The sequence below is a fragment of the Filicampus tigris genome, chromosome 13, assembly GCF_054856515.1.
Source record: "Filicampus tigris isolate MCC_2025a chromosome 13, RoL_Ftig_1.0, whole genome shotgun sequence".
NCBI classification, from domain to species: domain Eukaryota; kingdom Metazoa; phylum Chordata; class Actinopteri; order Syngnathiformes; family Syngnathidae; genus Filicampus; species Filicampus tigris.
The window spans coordinates 6,255,477-6,274,284 of NC_141229.1; the positions used below are offsets into that span (position 1 = coordinate 6,255,477).

The 18,808-nt window shown below is 41.1% G+C and overlaps 1 protein-coding gene across 2 annotated transcripts; it reads right to left on the bottom strand.

The window, feature by feature from the left end:
* Nucleotides 1–878: 878 nt before the first annotated feature.
* On the bottom strand, nt 879–16,098 carry lbh (LBH regulator of WNT signaling pathway). 2 transcript variants are annotated; one of them, XM_086049375.1, is made up of 4 exons: nt 15,936–16,095; nt 15,775–15,848; nt 8,410–8,512; nt 879–3,020 (listed from the first exon to the last, which is right to left on the bottom strand). In XM_086049375.1, the coding sequence occupies exons 3-4, from the start codon at nt 8,485–8,487 to the stop codon at nt 2,799–2,801; spliced, it is 300 nt and encodes a 99-aa protein (XP_085905501.1). In that variant the 5' UTR covers nt 8,488–8,512; nt 15,775–15,848; nt 15,936–16,095; the 3' UTR covers nt 879–2,798. The 2 variants fall into 2 exon arrangements, with proteins under 2 accessions (XP_085905501.1, XP_085905502.1); XM_086049376.1 differs by lacking the exon at nt 15,775–15,848 and having other exon boundaries at nt 15,936–16,098.
* Nucleotides 16,099–18,808: the final 2,710 nt, after the last annotated feature.

The following is an 18,808-nucleotide window of genomic DNA, read 5'->3' on the forward strand; positions in this document are numbered from 1 at the left end:
CCAGTCTTGTTCCACCGACAAACAAACACAAATAAGACCCTCCACAATTTTCCCCCTTCGTTTTAGATGGCATTTAAATCACCCCCAATTCCCCCCACAATCAAAAACGATACAGTCCCATTTTACATAATACATGATGACCCAGGAATTAGCCAGCTAACTTACAGTACAGTGGTTGGTCACATATGGCGGTTAACCATTTGGAGCCTAGCTACATGGTTAGCAGCTAGCTAGAGCAAGAAGCTAACAGCAGGCATTCCCAGTATACTGTACACATGACAGTCACTTCCAGTGTTGCAGTCATCAGGAAGTGGTTGTTTTTCCCGTAAATTCCCCCAGTTCCCGTACATTAGCCCTTTTCCACGCAGCCCGATTTTTTATGAGTCTTAAGTTGTATCATTGCGATTGTGTTTATGGGAAGCGCGCCAGGGGTTATTTATGTCCCCCTCTCAAGCCAAATGACACCATCACATCAGCGCAGTGTAAATTGTAGTTTGCCAATGGGGAGCACAATAATATAGTGGCAGTCCCAACAACTAATTCGAGCCCGTCAAAACAAAGCCTTGAGCATTGTGATGTGCTTTGATGTGGATTCTTTTCATTTCTAAACATTTTTTTTTTTACAATCCTTTTTTAAAATCTGTTATTTGTCACATTATCCAGTACTTATGTCCATGTGACAAATGTTTTTTAGTATAAATGATGAAAACTTCTAAATTGGGTATCAAGTCCAGATATAATACCTGCAAAGAAAAAAAAAAAGAATAAATGTCAAACCCAAATGTTTTCACTATACAGTGAGGAATTGGTCTCATTGTTCCATTACTTTAGATGTGAGTGCATGATAGAGCAGGTAGGCCAAATACCACACACTTGGATTAGCAAATTCAAGTTTATTTACAGCCTCTGTAACAGTCAGAGAGAAAAAAAACAGTGGTCTAAATACAATGACAAAAAAAAAAAACAAAGATGGCAGCTATTCTCCCTGAGCTTTACAAAAACAACCTGCTCGGTTATAGACAGAGGAAAGAGGAAAAATGAAAGAAGTCCTGTACACAGCCCTAATGCCACACGAATGACAAGTCAGAAGAACAACAAGAGGAATAAAACAAGACTACTTTTTGACAAAGGTGGAACATGTTGAATGGCCTACATATAAAAGCTACGTGGTGACAAAAACTACAGCCGCTTCCAAAGAAATGAGTTGGAAGAATAGAAAGAAGTGTTCACTTGCGACGGGATCCATTATACGTTATTAGCTCGATGGAGCGAGGGGGACAAAAAACAACAAAAAAAAGGTAAAAAAAAATCGTCATAAATTGCATGCGGGCGAGTCGTAAGGCTTCCCAGGGCGAGCAAATAGCATCCGGTTAGCATGTTAGCCTCCTTTCCTTCGCTCACTTGCTTAAAACCGCCGCTTTGAAGCGCACTAGTAGAACTTGCACGTAGTTGTCAACTAAAGCAGTTTTCCTCAAAAATAACATGCGTGTGCCGTCACTAGTAGGGTCATTCAGCGCACTAGTCGAAAGGCTGTCATACTAAGTTCTTCTACTACTAATTCCACTTTTGGCCTACTAATCTAGTACGCAGTTAAACCATAGTAGTAAACCAAGCACCAAGTACAACCACTAGTCCCACCAAGTAAGCACTAATCGGCTCATGGACCCTCCTTGTAGCACTAATAGTTTTGCATCACTAGTAGCATATCCTACTACTAGTGTGCATAATGTAGATGAAGCCAGTTGTCGGGGGTGGGGACCCCGTTACTAGTCAAAAAGTTCAACTAGTGTGCTGAATGGTCAGAGATCGCATAAATGTTTAAAACACCCTTAGGGTATTTATTGAAAATGTTTGATATCCATCTTAAGATCCATGTACTACTACACTTTTTGTCCTCAATAGAAAGATAATTCAGTTTACTACCAAGATGACTAGTAGAACAATTGTCTTAATCATAACATTTTCTTGAACTACTATTGCCAGTTTTGGCCTACTAGTATGCACTCAAACCTTAGTTGTTAATCACTGTGCTGCACTAGTAACATTACTAAGGCCCACCAGTAAACGTGCAATGCACTACCCTACTAGTGAAAAAAAAAAAGTCCCTGCTAGTAGTTATGGATTATTAGTAGCATGTCCACTAGTGTGTGGAAACTTAATATAGTAGTAGAAGGCAGTTGTGTAAAAGTACTTGTAAAGACAGTCATTCTACTAGTGTGTTGAATTGCGTCTTTAGTGAGGACAACGTATCGACTAAATGCTCATGCGCTCGTATGCCTTTTGTCCTCAGTGGTAGAACAATGTCGTACTAGCGAAGCAAAACTCTGCACTAGTTAACATCTACGTGCGACTCCTTCTCCTAGTGATTTATACAAATGTATTAGTTAACATCTAGCGCTTCACAAGTAGTACAAAGATGTTAACTTTCGACTGCAAAAAACAAAACCAAAAAAAAAAATCCTCAGCACATTCGACACCCACGACATCAAAACTGCTAAACCTTCTCGCGCACAGACAAATACTTAACAGCAATCCAGAGAGTGAACACACAGGTAGGGCTAAGAGCAAGTTCTGCTTTCGGGGGCGGGGGAGGGGGAAACCATTTTGCGCCCCCAGTGATGAGCGCAGTCCCGACACCCAGTCTTTCCTCAAGTGTGCGGACGGCGTCCCATCGAGTGGCAGTGCGACAAAAAAGGTGTATTGCTTCTTTTGGGTGGTGTCAGCCGGAAAGGTTTAAGGTGCAGTGTGACCAGTGCGTGAACGGGTGGGGGTGGACATCGGAAGCTAGGACGCAGCTACTAGTGCTGGGAGTTCGCCGTCGCCTGTCCGTTTTGGACGCCGCCGCGGTTGGGCTCCTCTTCGTCATCGTCGTCGTCGTCGTCCTCGCCGACCAGGAACTCCTCAGGGGGCCAGCGCAGTTCGCCGCTCTCCACCTCGCCGTCCGTGGGCTCCACCACGATGGAGGGCAGGCGGTCTTTGAGCTTACAGCAGCGCTCAAAGTCGGATGGGTCGGGGAAGATCTGTCAAGGACAGATGCCAATGTCAAAACGTGTAGCGGCCACGAAATGCACAAATGATGAGTCAACAAGTATTTTGACAAATAAACAAGTGCTAAAAACCAGATATGCAATGACATGTTTTTCTCCCAATTTTTTTTAAATTATTATTATTATTATTTATTAATTTTTTTTTTCAAAATGGAAACTCCTGAATTTAAGTGAGAAAAGTGAGGCACAGCGAAAGTGAAGTTGGGGATGAAAACATGTACGTAGTTAACTTCTTTGCATCCTTTGTCGTTTTTACACAGAAGACCTAAAAAGCACATTACAAAAATATTTTGGGGGAGCTGATAAATGGCATTCTTGTTCATTCAAAAGTTGATTTGAGTTGCAAACGTCATGGAACGAATTCAACTCACAAGTCGAGGCATAATTGTATATTGGGACGTCGCTCTAGTCTTGGCACGTTTGCCTCACAGTTCTGAGGTTCTGGATCTGAATGTCCGTGATTTCTGGTATACCGTTACACCCCAGGTAATTGGATATTCATGGCTGCCGATGAAATTCTTCCATCACTCGCCTTTGCCGCGAAATCCGAGCTAGCACATAACGAGTTACATCAGTGGCAAATTAAACATGTCCAACGGATTTTGCGCTAAAACGCTGCATCGCGTTTAATCTAAAGTGCTTTGCAGGCGAGGGGGCGGCATGCCAAGCTGCTCACGGCTCGCTATGAACCCATCCGGTACAAGCACGGAAGATTATACGAGGGCAAAATAATCGATAGTAAACTCGGAAAAGCTAGACTGAAACAACACTAGAAAAATCAGCATTGAGTGTTGAACATTTCATTTAAGTTGGATGGGGGGGAAAAAAAAAAAAAAAGCTTGAGGAAAGAACATGGAATAAGGTTGAGTCGTCAAATGTTTGGCCAAAACCTCTGACAGCAGAGATTATTTGAGATTTGACAACCTCCAACTTTTGCACGTTCTCAGGAACCGGCGAATAAGCCCTAGGGGGGTGGGGGGGTGGGGGAGAGAAAGCTCCAGGTCCAAGAACAGCATTTTTGTTTGGACAAAGTGGATGAATATTTTTAGACCTGCATATTTCACTCGGAGACGTTTGAGGGTGGTGGGTCAGCGTCTGGGCAAAGTGCCGAGTGGAAAGTAAGCATTAGATGAGACGAGAGAGAGAGAGAGAGAGAGCGAAAGAGGGAGAGGGAGAGGGGATGCAGCTGTGGCCAAGCCTCCAGGAATTCCATCAAACGCATGAGAAGACAGCAAATATGTCGTCTTCTGTGCGGACTGTGAGAATTTGATCAGGTTAGCAAAACATAAGAGTCCATCAGTGGGAGTTTATGCTCACTAAAAACGGGTGGGGCGGGGGACTGGACAAGGAATGACTTTGCCTTTGGACACGCGTCACAACTCGTTTCACTTACAGCGGCAGGAAGCGACGACAGTGCATCAGTTGCTATTTTGGGGATTGTTGTGTACCAACAGGACCAAACCAGCATGCCTTCAATACACTAGGACATTGAGAAACTCATTGTTGTGAATGCTTAAACATTTACTCTCGCGTGTTGAATTTAAAATATACAAGGGCTCCTTGGTTTACGACCGAGTTCCGATGCTGAGGCGGTGCCATAACGCAAAGTCGGAATACACAGTTGTCCATCACTAACTTATGGTAACGCAGCAGCAGTAGAGTTACAGTAAATAAATGTGTGAAAAATCCCATGTCAGAATATAAAACACATGGAAAAAAAAAAACTACAAATGAAAAAAAAAAAAGTATGGAAGTAATTTAGCACACCTTCTTGTACTCTTACTAGAGGTGCCAAAATTAATAGACAACTAATTCGATTATAAAATTAATTGAAAACGATTTAAATGAATCGAGTAATCATTTAGAGTCGTTGCGTATTGTCCAAATCCTCTGATTTCAGCCTCTCAACAGTAATTATTCTCTGATTCCTGAAGTCATTCATGAAAGCAGCTCGATTATAGTTTGTGTTCTATCACTATAAGACATTTGCAAACATCTGCTTTTACTTTGGAAAACAATGACGGATCCAGAACTGGATCATTTTCAAAAAGGTTGATGAGTACAATAATCCCTTGTGTATTGCTTGTTTAGCTGTTTGTTTTTAGTTTTTTTATGTCACTAAACAATACCAAATACACAACAATTGTTCAATAAAACAGTAAAAAAAATTTTTTAAAAATCTGTTATACACTTTTAATGCACAATACAATTTTATCCGATTAACTGATTCTAAAAATAATCGATAGCGAGCCCCAATCCTTACGCCGCTGCCCAAACTAGTTCATTGGTGCAATTCGTCAGTCAGAAATAGAAATCAACTAAATGCAAAAGTAATCAAGTGGTAACATTGTCACAGATTGACAATCTTCATGAATCTCTTTTCTTGATCACTAGATGGCCACGTGTTATATGAATAAAGACTCCACACACGCAGCGACGCAGATGGATGTCATTCAAGTGGACCATCATGGAGAAAAAAAATAAAATACAGCACTGAAGACTCTTTGCAACACATTGACTGATGCGCTTCAACAGACAAAGTAAAAGCCTGTACCGGGATTTGAGGCTCAACATACAGCGTACCGACTATGTTATTTTTTTAAGCGAACCTCAAAAACATGGCGAGCTTGTCAAGGAAGGGAACAGCCATAAGTGTTGACCAATCGTTCACCGCTTCCCAAGATCCATTGAAGGGTAAATTGAGTGTATTTTACTCACTACACATTCAAATAACACTAAAACGGCAAACTCACTCTACTCCATACATGGCAAGAGTGGATAGGGGTTGATTCTGAACACAGTCCGAGTGGTCAGTTTCGTCTGCTATTTTGGTTTGAATGGAATGTACCATTTTACCAAGGCTTTTGGCCCTTTCTGGGGTCCGTACCTGGAGGTGCCCAATCACAACCACATTCGAACCAGGTATCCTCGACAGATGGGCCTGGGATGTGAGCAGAGTCTTTCAATTTCATGTTGCATGGCAAATCAAACCACTCCGCTCCAAATTCGGTGCTTATTACATAAGTGTATACTTGGCCTCTGTCGGATCAAAGCTGATGTCGGACACGGCATCTCGCGCTTCAGAGTTCCGCTTAAAAGGGGAAATCAACCCAATCATTTTTTTCCAAGAATATGTTTACTGCAGGCCCACTAGTTGAAACACGTTTGTGGACTATGGGTTAAGCAGCAAAATCCACCTGTTTTTAGCCATCATGACATCACAACTGCTCAGGGTTCAGGTAACGACCAATCACGGCTCAGCTTCAGAAAACAGGTCAGCGTGTGATTGTTCATTATTCAGTCGACAGAAGTGACAAAATGGCCGCCCCCAGAGATGGCTATAAACAAGTGGATTAATAACTCTTATACCACAAACGCAATATTTATCAGAATGCCTCGTTTCAACTTGTGGGTTTGCACAGAACATACTCTTGGAAAAAAATATGTTCGGCTTGACTTCCACTTTTAAAGAGGGTCTGGAACGTTGAGGCAGAAAGCCAATGTGTACTGGGGGCTAAAGAGTAGACAATTTAGCACCCCCTTTGCACTCGTTTCCCTGGAACCCGCTCCAGCCTCCCCTCAGATGGACGAGGCAGCTGGTGTGTGAAACGGCGAGAGGAAGTCGGCCTCTTCCTCTGGGTCAAGCTACATCCTCTTCAAGACGGGCATCGACGGACATCGCTTACCGACCAGCGGACGCGAAGTTGGCGTTCCAAATCATAAACGCTCCGTCACATGAATCCCTTGGTGTCGACGCTGGGGGCGAAATGTGACGGCGCTACAGCAGCTGCGTGTTTGGATGACCTTGTTGAGCTGACAGTGAAACAAAGCTACTGGAAGGCACTTGTCAAGACCACCTGATGGCCGATTGTGTCTCGTTTTGCCCGACACGGATGGCTGCTGCGCTAATTTACGACGAATTTCCGGGCAAAGCAATCCCGCTTCCCGGAAACCTCGTTTTATTATTTTTCATTTAACGACACGTCTCAGCGTGTTGGGCTGTGACTGCAGTCGGAACGTTCTCACCGTGTTTACTTCCCTGCCGTGCGCGAAATGAGGTATTATTTTGATGATCCTTTGTTCGCTGTGGTGCGCAAACACCACATAACCGATTTCCACCGGAACTGATATCATAACCGCATTTTTTTCAATTCCTTTTGGCTTTTTGTTCACACGCAAGCATATTATTTGGGCTTTAAAAACGGAGCTCTTGCGAAAGACCTGACAGACTACACAAATGTTTGCATTTTTGGCCTTTGACAGTCTTGTCTTTTCAAACTTTGTGTTTCTAATGGCATTTTCCAGCAAATTTACCAAAGACAAAAACAGGAGGTATTGTTTCGATAGTTTTTTATTTGCAGTGTTAGTGTGTTAGTTAGGGACCTAGTCCAGGGCCAAATAGCAAAAATCTATGAATAATGGATTTCCATAAAGTTTTTTTTTTTAACAATAATTGCCGACAGATGCCACACAATGGCAGGAATGCACTAATTTTATCTAAATTAAGCTTCTTATCTTACAAGCACAAAAAATAAATAAATTGATTAGTTTTTCCAGTAAATAACTGAGGGTAGGTTCCAGAAAAACAAAACAAAACAAAAAAAATCCTCAAACAGTGAACATGCAGAGTTCATTGTAATTCACAAACATGTCAATCCATTTACACCGGAACACTGATATTTCCCCCAAATTATTTTTCTCAGAGTTTTGGCCTTTTTTCCACATACAATCATCTTACGCTCTAAAAAAAAAAAAACCCTGAGCTTTTGGGAAACTCCGTACTGACTTCCCGAAACATTAGTTTTGTCCTTTATTTTATTATTTATTTCATGCATTTAAATTTTGTTCTACAAATTTACCACAGCCAAGTGCAAAAAAAAAAATTGTTACAGGATTAACACACACACACTCACAAAAAAAAACCTTTGCCCACCCTCCTTCATTCAGTCTTGGCGATGATTACAAGGCTTGTGGGTATAGTCAGAGCTGGTAATTTTTATGAATAAGGGCGGGGGGTTGCGGCCGCAAAGGTACCGAGGTCAAGGGTGGAGGGTCGCAGCCGTACCGGCAAATAAGGGTCAAGTGCCCAGCTCTGGGTATAGTACGGTAATTTAATGTTCATGTTCAGTCTATCGGATTTCCTGTCTGTCCGTTTGATTAAGAAAAAAGGAAATAGTTCATCTGGAAATGGCAAACAAATACAACACTCAAATTTAGTGCAACTTTTCTCTTTTTGATCGATAGTGGAACAGTTCTCCCAACAACTTTCATCTGTTTGAATGTTTCAGTCTTGGTACGTGTGCTACATTTTCACAAACTTCATGAGATGTGACCTATATATCTTTGTGTGTATAGAACCTACCTGGAAAGAAAGTCTGTCCTTGGTGGGACTGAGCCTCATGTCATCCATGGGGGTGCTGTTGATCATCACCTCAGTCATATCTTGGACGGGCAAAAACGCTGAACTGCGGGAAAGGAAAAATGGGATTTTTGTCATTAAATACGACAGTATATTAGCAGTAAGATTTATGGGGATTTGGGGGGAGTGGTGGGTGTACAGACAACATTTTTGGTAAATATTTTAAAAACCTATTTTTCCCTTTTATTTGCTTAAAGTAGTAGTCAACACAAACATTTTTTCCAGAATATGTTCTATGCAGGCCCACTAGTTGAAACAAGGCATTCTGATTAAAATTGTGTTTGTGGAATAAGAGTTAATCCACCCGTTTTTTAGCCATCTCTGAGGGCGGCCATTTTGTTACTTCTGTCGACTGAAAGTGACATCACAACTGCCCAGGGCTTAGGTAACGACCAATCACGGCTGACCTGTTTTCTAAAGCCGAGCCGTGATTGGTCGTTATCTGAGCCCTGAGCAGTTGTGATGTCATTTTCAGTCGACAGAAGTGACAAAATGGCTGCCCCCTTAGAAGGCTAAAAACGGGTGGATTTTGCTGCTTAACTCATATCCCACAAACGCAATATTAATCAACTAGTGGGCTCGCTGAGTTGATATCTCCTTTAAGTGTGGAACTGCCAATGTGGAGTAAACATTTTTCACGGGCAAACCCGTTCTAACGTACTTGCGTAACGTAAATGCGGTCGAATGTACTTGAAGGCTAAAACCAGCCGGGAGGTCTGAGCATGTACAAGTCAGTATCCCGTGGCATTATGGGGGAGAAAAAAAAATGCAGAACGGGAATCATGCATTGCAAACATATAGACATTAAAAATTACGAATAACTAATGTTCACTTATCTTTCGAACGTATTGTTATGCTACGTTTTTAGCATTTAGCCTATGTTCAAACGTACTTGCGAATGTATTTAAATCCTATTTATTCATTTTACACAAACACACCCCTAAACAAAAGCACAAAACAAAGTCTGAACACTGTCAAGGTCTGACCGCATCACCGCAAAGCACACGCTTGGTGTTCATGCACTGGAGAGCTGCATGCTGTTTTTGTGCAGCAACACAGTCATTGTGAGAGTGCGCTAGGGGGGGAAATGAGGGAAGGGGGGGGGTGGTTGTGGTATTTGACTGGGGAAGGAACTCGATGCACTCTTGTTCCACCAAAGCTTGACCAAAATCTGCAAGTAGCACGAGGTTGCCGGAGAGTTCAGTCTTTTTTAGAGTTTTAATGTTGTTGCCGTTTTACGACGACGATTGGCGGCGGTGAGGCCCGCGTGCAGTCTCGGGACGCAAAGCTTGGCGGCCTTCTCACGCCGTCTATTTAAAGCATGCCGCGGTAGACTGCCACCACGAGCTTGGACTTTTGGATGCTTGCTGGCGGCGAAGAAAAAAAGAAAAAAAAAAACGGTGACAAGACGCTCAACGTGAGCCGACTCAATGGAGATTTGGCTTGACCCACTTTAAATCTCAGACGTGTTTGAGGATATAAGCGGGGATGGTGATTAACACATGATTTCCAAATAAGTCCCATTATGTAAACGCTTGTTGTTACACTGAATCAATTTGCCACCACCTTAACGGTGTTTAAAGGAAATGTTCTTGCTTCTGGTTTTATTAGAACATTTTGCTTTTAATAAAGACAACAAAAAAAAAAAAAAGAGCATTTTAATTACAGACGCCCATTAAAGCATACAGAGAACACACTGTGAATTACATCATGAAACATCTCCCCAAAGGAATGTGTGAGCACAGGTCTGGCTTGTGTCGAACACACTCACTCCGTGCACCGACAGCCCTCTTTAGCAAGAGGTCAGAAGAGCTACGGTTAAGTCCAAAAGTATTTGGACAACGACAGGTTTTACATGCCTGCCTTTATACACCACTACCAGGGATGTGATTCCATCATGAAAGCTAAGAGCAGCGATGAATTGGTCCATTGTAAACGGCTATACATTTCTGCTGGCCTATACTGTATACATTTTTAGGGTGTGTCCATAACAAGATGTTTGGTCAATTTCTGTCCTTGTGCAGAAGTGATTACAATTTTGCATTCGTTGCAGTGCTCCGACCACACGCAATGATGGCATTTTTTCACAATTTTGCGTCTGTCCAGTGCAAGTGGCTCCAATTCGGTAGCAATCGGACAAACACTCGACAGAAAAGTTTGTCTTTGAAGGAAAACTTCGAAAATGTTCAATTCAAATAAAACTGCCTTTTTGATACTTTTTGGTGGGTCTACTCATGGCAGACATGCATCATAATTTTTTTTCTTTTTTTTTTTTTTTAAATGTATGTTTTAAAAATAGTTCGTCTTCCAACTTGCTATAAATACATTTAAATATTAAAAGACTAAATACATTTTTAATGAATTTCAACAAAAAAAAATTGCAAGCATAAAATGCAGTCAAAATATTGCATGTATTTCATTGTTTGTGTAAATGCATCTGTCTTTTAGAGGCGGGGCCTAGTGGGGCAGTGTCAGACATCAGCAAATCTGCATGCGAGTGTGCTCGTTAGATTTCACTGATTTCAAAGCGTTCAATAATCAGCTAAAAATTTAATCAGGAAATGCGATGGAGCAAGGGGCGCCAATGGAGTAACACTGTCAAATATTCAAATTCTTTCCAGTCCAATTGTTTGTAGGAAACGCTCTAAAGCAAATGGCAGAATATTTTCCTTGTGGAATAGAAAAACCAAGACAATATCATAGTCAAAATATAAAATAATTAGATGCCTTCATGAATGTAGTGAACAACTGTTGACATTGAAGAACATCAAACTCAGTTTGGAGTTGGTGATAAATCCTCTTGAGGGGTGTGTATGTTAAAGGCGTTTTATGGAGTTGGGTGATGAAACTGTTGAAATTCATGATTATATTTTTTACATTGCAATTACTAAATTGATACATTTAAAATACATTTCCAAGAGTTGTGGAAAAAGGCAAAAAGTTAAAAAACAAAACCCCCCAAAAAACACATCAATGACCCCTCAAACCATGCCTACAGTTTGAGAAGGCAATGTTTTAATATCGGCATGATTTAACCACAAGCCAACAGAGACCAAAATATCACAAAACCACTGTCCTGTTTCACATTATTATATTTTACACTTAATGCCGCTTGGTCACAAGAAACATGATTCAGCAGAAAGCACTGTACGGTCAGACAACAGCTGACTATGATATTATACAGTCTTTTCATTCCGGCGAATACGATATACAAGCCATCAAATGTTAAAACAAAGTTGTAACCAACACATCCAATTTTGACAAACAAAAACAACAAAAGAGCTTGGACCTGGCATTAAAAAAAATATTTTTAAGTCTGTGCCTCATATTTCTTAAAAATATGGTTTCTTCAGCTCAAGGACCAATTTGATTCCTCCAGATCCAAACATGTACATCAAACTTGATTGAATCAATTACAACAAATCACCCGGGACCAATTATGCTCCAAAGGCTAAAAGAAACAAACATACCACTGGCACTCCAATGACAAACGAGCAACGTCGGACGTGAGGACACGCACGGTTAGGCTTCAAATTGTCTCTCTCCACAGTAAGAATCCACTCAAATGAGAAGTTGTTGGGGGGGGGGGTAGTGGCATCACATGACATGAGTGGCAGCTGATTAACCCCTAAAGCAGAAAAAAGACTGCGTCTGCTTTTTAATCACTTTTTCCAGTCCCGATTACACACTCTTGAGTTTTGGTCGCTTATGGAAAGTCTCTGACATCGCAGGCAGAGTGCAACATAGTTGCGAAAGAGTGACCATCATCCGATTGAGTCACTGTCAATCAATGTTGGTGGCATGATGCAGCATGGCAGGCTAAAACATTAGCCCCCAAAATGTCGTCTTCGTTCCCACCTTGGCTGTGTCAGTCCAGTATGGCGTTGGTAGAAATATGCTAAACAGCGGCGTTGTAAGCACCGCAAAGTCAGCTGTGTTCATTCAGTCTTTGTCAAGTGACTCGCCTCCCAGGCATATATAGTCATAGTTATATACACGCATACATCTGCCTCAGTCACAAGTCAGCAGCAATTAAGTAATTTAATGTTTCAAAGTTTGACTTGACAGCGGTTAGCATTTTACCTTTGATAATCCTCGATTTGAATGCTAGACCTGTCCCATGTTAAAAGTCGAAAAAGTATGCGAGCCCTTCCGAATTGACTGGATTTCTGTATTAATTGGTTATAAAATGTCATCTTCATTCAAAACAACAGTAGACAAACACTTTTCATTAAATAAAAAAAATGAATCAAATTTTTATCTGCATCTAAATTGAACACAACGTTGGGCAATATTTTGAGGATTGCAAACAACGCTGGTGTTTTTTTTCATAGCAGCTTTAACCAACAATCTTGTCACATTGATTTGACTCAGTCATAAGGATCACAATTTGTTCACCCGCAATCACAATGTTTACATGGTGTGTCCAATTAAAACTAACAATGTTTTTTTTTTTTTGTTTGTTTTGTTATGGAGGACACTCGGATCACATTTTGCGGGGTAATTCCCAAGGGGTCACATGAACTTGCAACCGGACAGATTGTTACTTGTTTTCACTCATGACTAAAAAGTGCGTGCGACAGTCAACTCTCGTTTCCACTTTATGTGAGTATTTCTAAGTCGCGCTATTTTTACACTTACATGACGGACAATGTGGACAAAAGTGCGTACTTCAACCACAACAATGCTAAAAATATAAAAAATAAAAAATTGGCACACTAGCGTGGATGTATCAGCAGTTCCTGCATGAAGATGACATTAACGCCATGGTCTGGCCTGAATCTAATCGAGCACCTTTTGGCCTTTTTTACTGCCGCTTCACCTCCCTCCTCCTCTCCTGCTTAGAGACTGAACGAGATGCTTTTGCTATATGGATTCTGCGACAGATCGACGGGGTTCAAGTCCTTAGGAAGAACCGCTTTCCCGGAGGAGTCTACCTGTGGCTCTTCATCTCCTTAAATGGACTCTCATGCCCCTTTTAACTCACATTATACAGCAACATACTGTGTGATACATGTTGACCATTCTGCATCTGTTGCCGTCAACACTGCAGTACATCCCTCAGGAAAAGATCACAGGATCAGTAGTGATCTGATTTTTTTCCACTTCCAATCCAGACATCCTCGGGTTAATGATTTAGATTTTCATCGATACAGCTTATGTTACATTCAACACATTTCACTTAATTAAAGGCTTATTGCATACATCAAGGTCTCGGATGCGTTGTTTGCAAGTGTCCCCTTTATTTTTGTTTGAGCTACTTCTACCAGCACTAATAATACTAATCGGGCTTGAGAGAGATGAGCACTTCATCGCAGTGGATGTCATTTCACCCGTGAGTGGGATGCAGAGGAGGGCCAGGCAGGCATGCAAAAAGCGGGCGGGTGGGATTGATGCTCAGAGAAGTGCGACAGTGACGACCTGAGAAGCGGGAAGAAAGATAAACACTTGTGCCTTGCCAGTCATATTTCTACGCGGGGATCGTATAAACATCCTGCTTGGCTAAGAATAACAGAACATTTGGCTAATAAAACATAACGGGGGCACAATGAGGAGGAAGTGTGTGTGCTGGCAAATAAGTCCACCTGGTAGGGAAACACAAACACCAGACTGCACGGAAAGCCATTTGAGAATTTATTCAATACCCTTGATATCCATCCTAACAATTCAGCCACTAGTAGAATGACTGTTCAATTAGTAATGTTTTCCGCTACAGCCTTAGTAGTAAGCGTGAATGAAAGATAGCTCTACTAGTACACAGAATTGTCTTACTTTGACGTTGTGAGACTTCATATTTAGCACAGCACAAGAAATAATTCGCAGACGTCAAGTGCACAGAGTCGCCTCACTAGTAACGTAGTTGTACTTCGAGTGTGCAGAAATGTCAGAGGAAAAACCTACTAGGAAGACAGTCAATCTACCCGTGCGCCCTCGTTCTACTAGTCTGCTGAATTGTCTTCCTAGTGAGGACAGAGCGTATCGTCGCACAGAAGATCAAGGCTATTCAAAATGCCCCATCAGCTTTTCATAAAGCCACATTCATTGGATATCCTTAGGTGTGGCAAAAGACGGTTTCAATCGGAAAATCATTTTCGATTTGAAAAATGCAAATCAAATATCTTTTAAGAGCCAGAGTGTAACACAGTAACCAAATTGTACAAGGATTACATCAAAATCTACAACACAATCTAGAACACGAGTGGCTTTCAGCAATGATCATGCGTGTGCACACACTGGTGCAGGTAAAATTCTGACCAGCAGCCACAAGACAAGTGGGTCACATATGTCAAGAATACAGTGATCAAATACTTGGCCCTTGTATTAAGGTTGCTTTAAAACCAAAGTACCAACCACACCAAGATTTTAGGCATACTTATGTGATTCCACCATTATAACCAGAACCCTAACGGTAACCATAACTAACCATGGCTTCATAAAATACTTGTACCACTTTCAGAACTTTTGACTTTATTGATGGTGTTTTATGAGACTTAAAAAAAGTACAGAAGCAAAGTGGTGTTACAGCTGTCAAGTGTGAACTTCCTGGTGAGGCGACAACCTGCAGAACGATGCTCATCAACAAAAGACCAAAACGAAGCAGCTCGCATATCCTCCCCAGAGACAGGAAGGAGGTTCAAAGCATACACAATATAAAGTCTCAAAAACCACAACATCCTAGGTGAGTTAAGGTTGCCTGTGGTAGACACAGAGGTACCAAGACAAGGAGCGTAGTGAATAACTTCTTTATAGAAATTGGATCACTTTTTTGATATCAACTCAATGCACTGTGGTAGAACGAAGGTCTCACTACTAGTTCATATTCACAAGTCAAAGGGGACGACAGTATCATCAAAACGTTTGTGGGCCCTACTAGTGAGCCGATTTGTCTTACTAGTGAGAACAAAGAGCGTACTTGTACAAGGACCTTAAGATGGACATCAAGAATATGGAATAAATGGGTGCATCCTCTTTTGACTGCAGTGCACCTGCAGCCATTATACAACTCGAGGTTTGAGGTAGAGGATGGGAGGGGGTCGAGGGGGAGGTCGTGGAAGGACGTAAACCCCAAAAATGTATTTTCATCTCTAAAGATGATAAAAACAAAACACCTTTGCAACTTATCTGTTACGTACACGCGCACAAATTATGACATTTTTAAACAAACGTTTTTCTTTGATGCTCACATTGGGGTCAGGAAACGAGTGTGGCGATCGATTTGAATCACCTGGTTAAGATTTATTGGATTAAATTAACCACTGGGTACACGTGCTTATTAAAATTAGGGAGATGAAAAAAAAAAAAACTCACCTGAATTACTTCGAAGAAATACCGACATGTATTCGAAGCACACCTGCTGCCACTGATGGTGATTAGCTTGATGTCTAAAGTTCACGTCGAAACGTCACATTTAAAACGCCCCAAAACAAAACACAAAGGACTCAAAACACGACAAAAAGACAGTTCTTAACTGCAAGCCGGGTCGTCTCGTCTTGTCTCGTCTCTCCTCGTCTGCGCGACACCGCCACTCTTGCGTGCACTTTTTATCCGGGAGGCGTGTGTATGTACGTCGCCGTCAAATTCCTCAATGGCGAGCGCCCCGCCCCACTCCAGACGCAAGCCAATTGGAGCGCCAGCAAAGTGGCGACGTCACGACGCCCGTCATATCTCATTTTTTGTGCATGTTAGTGTGGTGGTGGAGATGCTGCGGCAGGATGCTATCGATTTGTCGTCTCCAGCAAAGGTGGAGGCGGGGTTGACGAAGTAAACGGTCCCAGCATGACTGGAATGACGAGCAGCCACTTGATGATGATCTTGTTTGTGATGCCACAAAGCCATTCATAAATATTTACTTATCCAAAGGCATGACATCATTTGCGTCACACACCTGTCGATATCGTTATGTGACAATATCATCTTTAAAATGCAACTCTTCCACGCTGCTTTGATGATGATAATGATGATGATGCGTTGCGTGTGTGACCTTCACGCTTAATAAAATACCCTGCCCGTACCCCCAGCCCCCTTCGAGCGCAGGTGAGCCCGAATTCAGGGAGTTGCAGCTATAGTTAAACTATAGCAGTTCTCTAGTGTCATCCTGTGGCCGTTTTAGGACACGACACGGATACGTGTATGGAGGACCAAATCTGCCAAAATAAAAAATAAATAAAAGTGAAAATAAAAACAATTTATTAAAAATATAATTGAAATAACTAAAATAAAACTGCATTATAAATTTATTGTTGTATTTATTACCACATTGATTTTGCTATTCATTATTAAAACATTTTTGTATTTATTTTTACTTTCATTTTGTATATATACATATATACATATATATGTATGTATACACACAGTTTATATATAAAGTATATATATAGTTAGTTTTTTAAATATGTTTTTGATTGTTTTTTCAATCATGTTTTTTTTTAATTTTCACTTTTTTTTATTTTTGGTTTTGGCAGTTTCGGTCCTGCAGTGCAGAAGGAAATGTTATTCAAATGAGGGGGCGTTCCAAAGTGTGTCTTGGGTTGAGCTATTCGCCTGTAGAGGTACTTAGAGGTACTATGGTGCGTATGAATACTATTTTTGCACTTTAATGAAGTAGGGAAGAGTCTAGAGCAGGGGTCATCAGGTGCCCGTGAGCGACAGAAAGACCCCAGGGACTACATGCGGAGCCCGCAAGCCTGTCACACCAGCGAGATGGGCTTTTATTTGTTTGCGTGTTGCTATTTAAAGACAACAACAACAACAAATGCAACTCAACAGTGAATTGTAACAGTGAGTTGTAGAAACAGTGAGTTGTAGAAACAATCGTTGCATTTCTTTCCCTTTTCGCAGTTATTTTCTAAACTAGTCCACTGCAACCCTGTTTTTCTCATGCAATGGCGACACATGTCCGCATGATGACGGTGTTGTCTATTAAATCGTCTGAAAATTCTTCACAATTGTTCCTTGACACAGTAGTGCCCCCATTCGCTGCATTGTTAGAGTGCAGGCCAGTTGCTCCACATAAACAGCTAGCTGGCTCTGGAAGGGGACAAGCACCAGGTCCTTTAAACGTGTTTTTTTTTTTTTTTTAATAGTTTTTAATATTTTTACCGGGAATGCTAACTTCTTTTATGGCTTTCTTCTCGGTTGAATTGAAGCAAGGGCATCAGTGTCTCTCGTATGTAGGCTATAGGCCTTATACATCGGCACTCGCATATGTACTGTATATGTGTGCAGGCAGTGATTTAAGCACCATTATTATAGTTAAATTGTGGTATCAAGGCAAAAACAACTTTTGGTTACATGCTAATTAGCCTGGCATAGGCTTGGTAAAAATCAATGGCATATTAGCAGCATGTTGAATTAATTGCATTGCTCATATTGTAGGAGTGAGATGCTTTCCTGCCTCCCTGTCAGTTCCATTTCCTGTTCTACAGTATTCATCACACTTTTTACAATGTTGTGGTAATAGTGGTGGTGGTAGTGATGGGAGTAGTGATAGCGGTGGTAATAGCAGTACTCAACTCAACTTTTTTATAGAGCACTTTAAAACAATCATTGCAGCATACAAAGTGCTGCACATGGAATAAAAATTTGTCATACAATAACAAAGACAGTTAAAACAATAAATTACTCACATTAAAACAGTAAACACCATAAAACACTAGCACAACGCTGAGTCTCATGCTGAGTCAAATGTTAAACAACAAAATGTGTTTTAAAACTTTAAAAAATGGACAGCGAGAGGAGAGAGAGAGAGAGAGAGAGAGAGAGAGAGAGAGAGAGATGCGTCCTGGTAGTGGTAGCAATAGTGGTCGTGGTGGCAGTAGTATTGGTGGTAGGTAGTAGTCGTAGTAGTAGTGGTAGTTGTATTAGTGGTGGTTGTAAGGTGGTAATGGTAGTAGTCAAGGTTATTACAGCTAACAAAAACGTTCGTGGTTTATTTCTAATTTATTTATTTTGGTAATACTGTACAGCCGTACAGATGAAACAGGCTAAAATTCATAGTAAAAGTAAGAAAAACTAACAAACCCTAAAAACTAACTGAATTAAAAAAAAACAATACTCATGACAAAACGAAAACTAACCATAATGAAAAATCCAAGACTATTGTTACACTGTAACACTGGTAGTGGTGGTGGTGGTAGTAATTGTAGTAGTAGTGTTGATGGTTGGTTGTATTAGTAATCATAGTGGTATTAGTTGTAGTGGTGGTAATTGTAGTGGTAGTAGTAGTGGTTGTGATTGTGACAGTAGTCATGATGATGATGGTTAATAACACTAGAATAGTAGCGGTAGTGATAGTGGTGATGGTGATAGTAGTAGTGGCTGCGTTAGTAGTTGTAGTGATTAG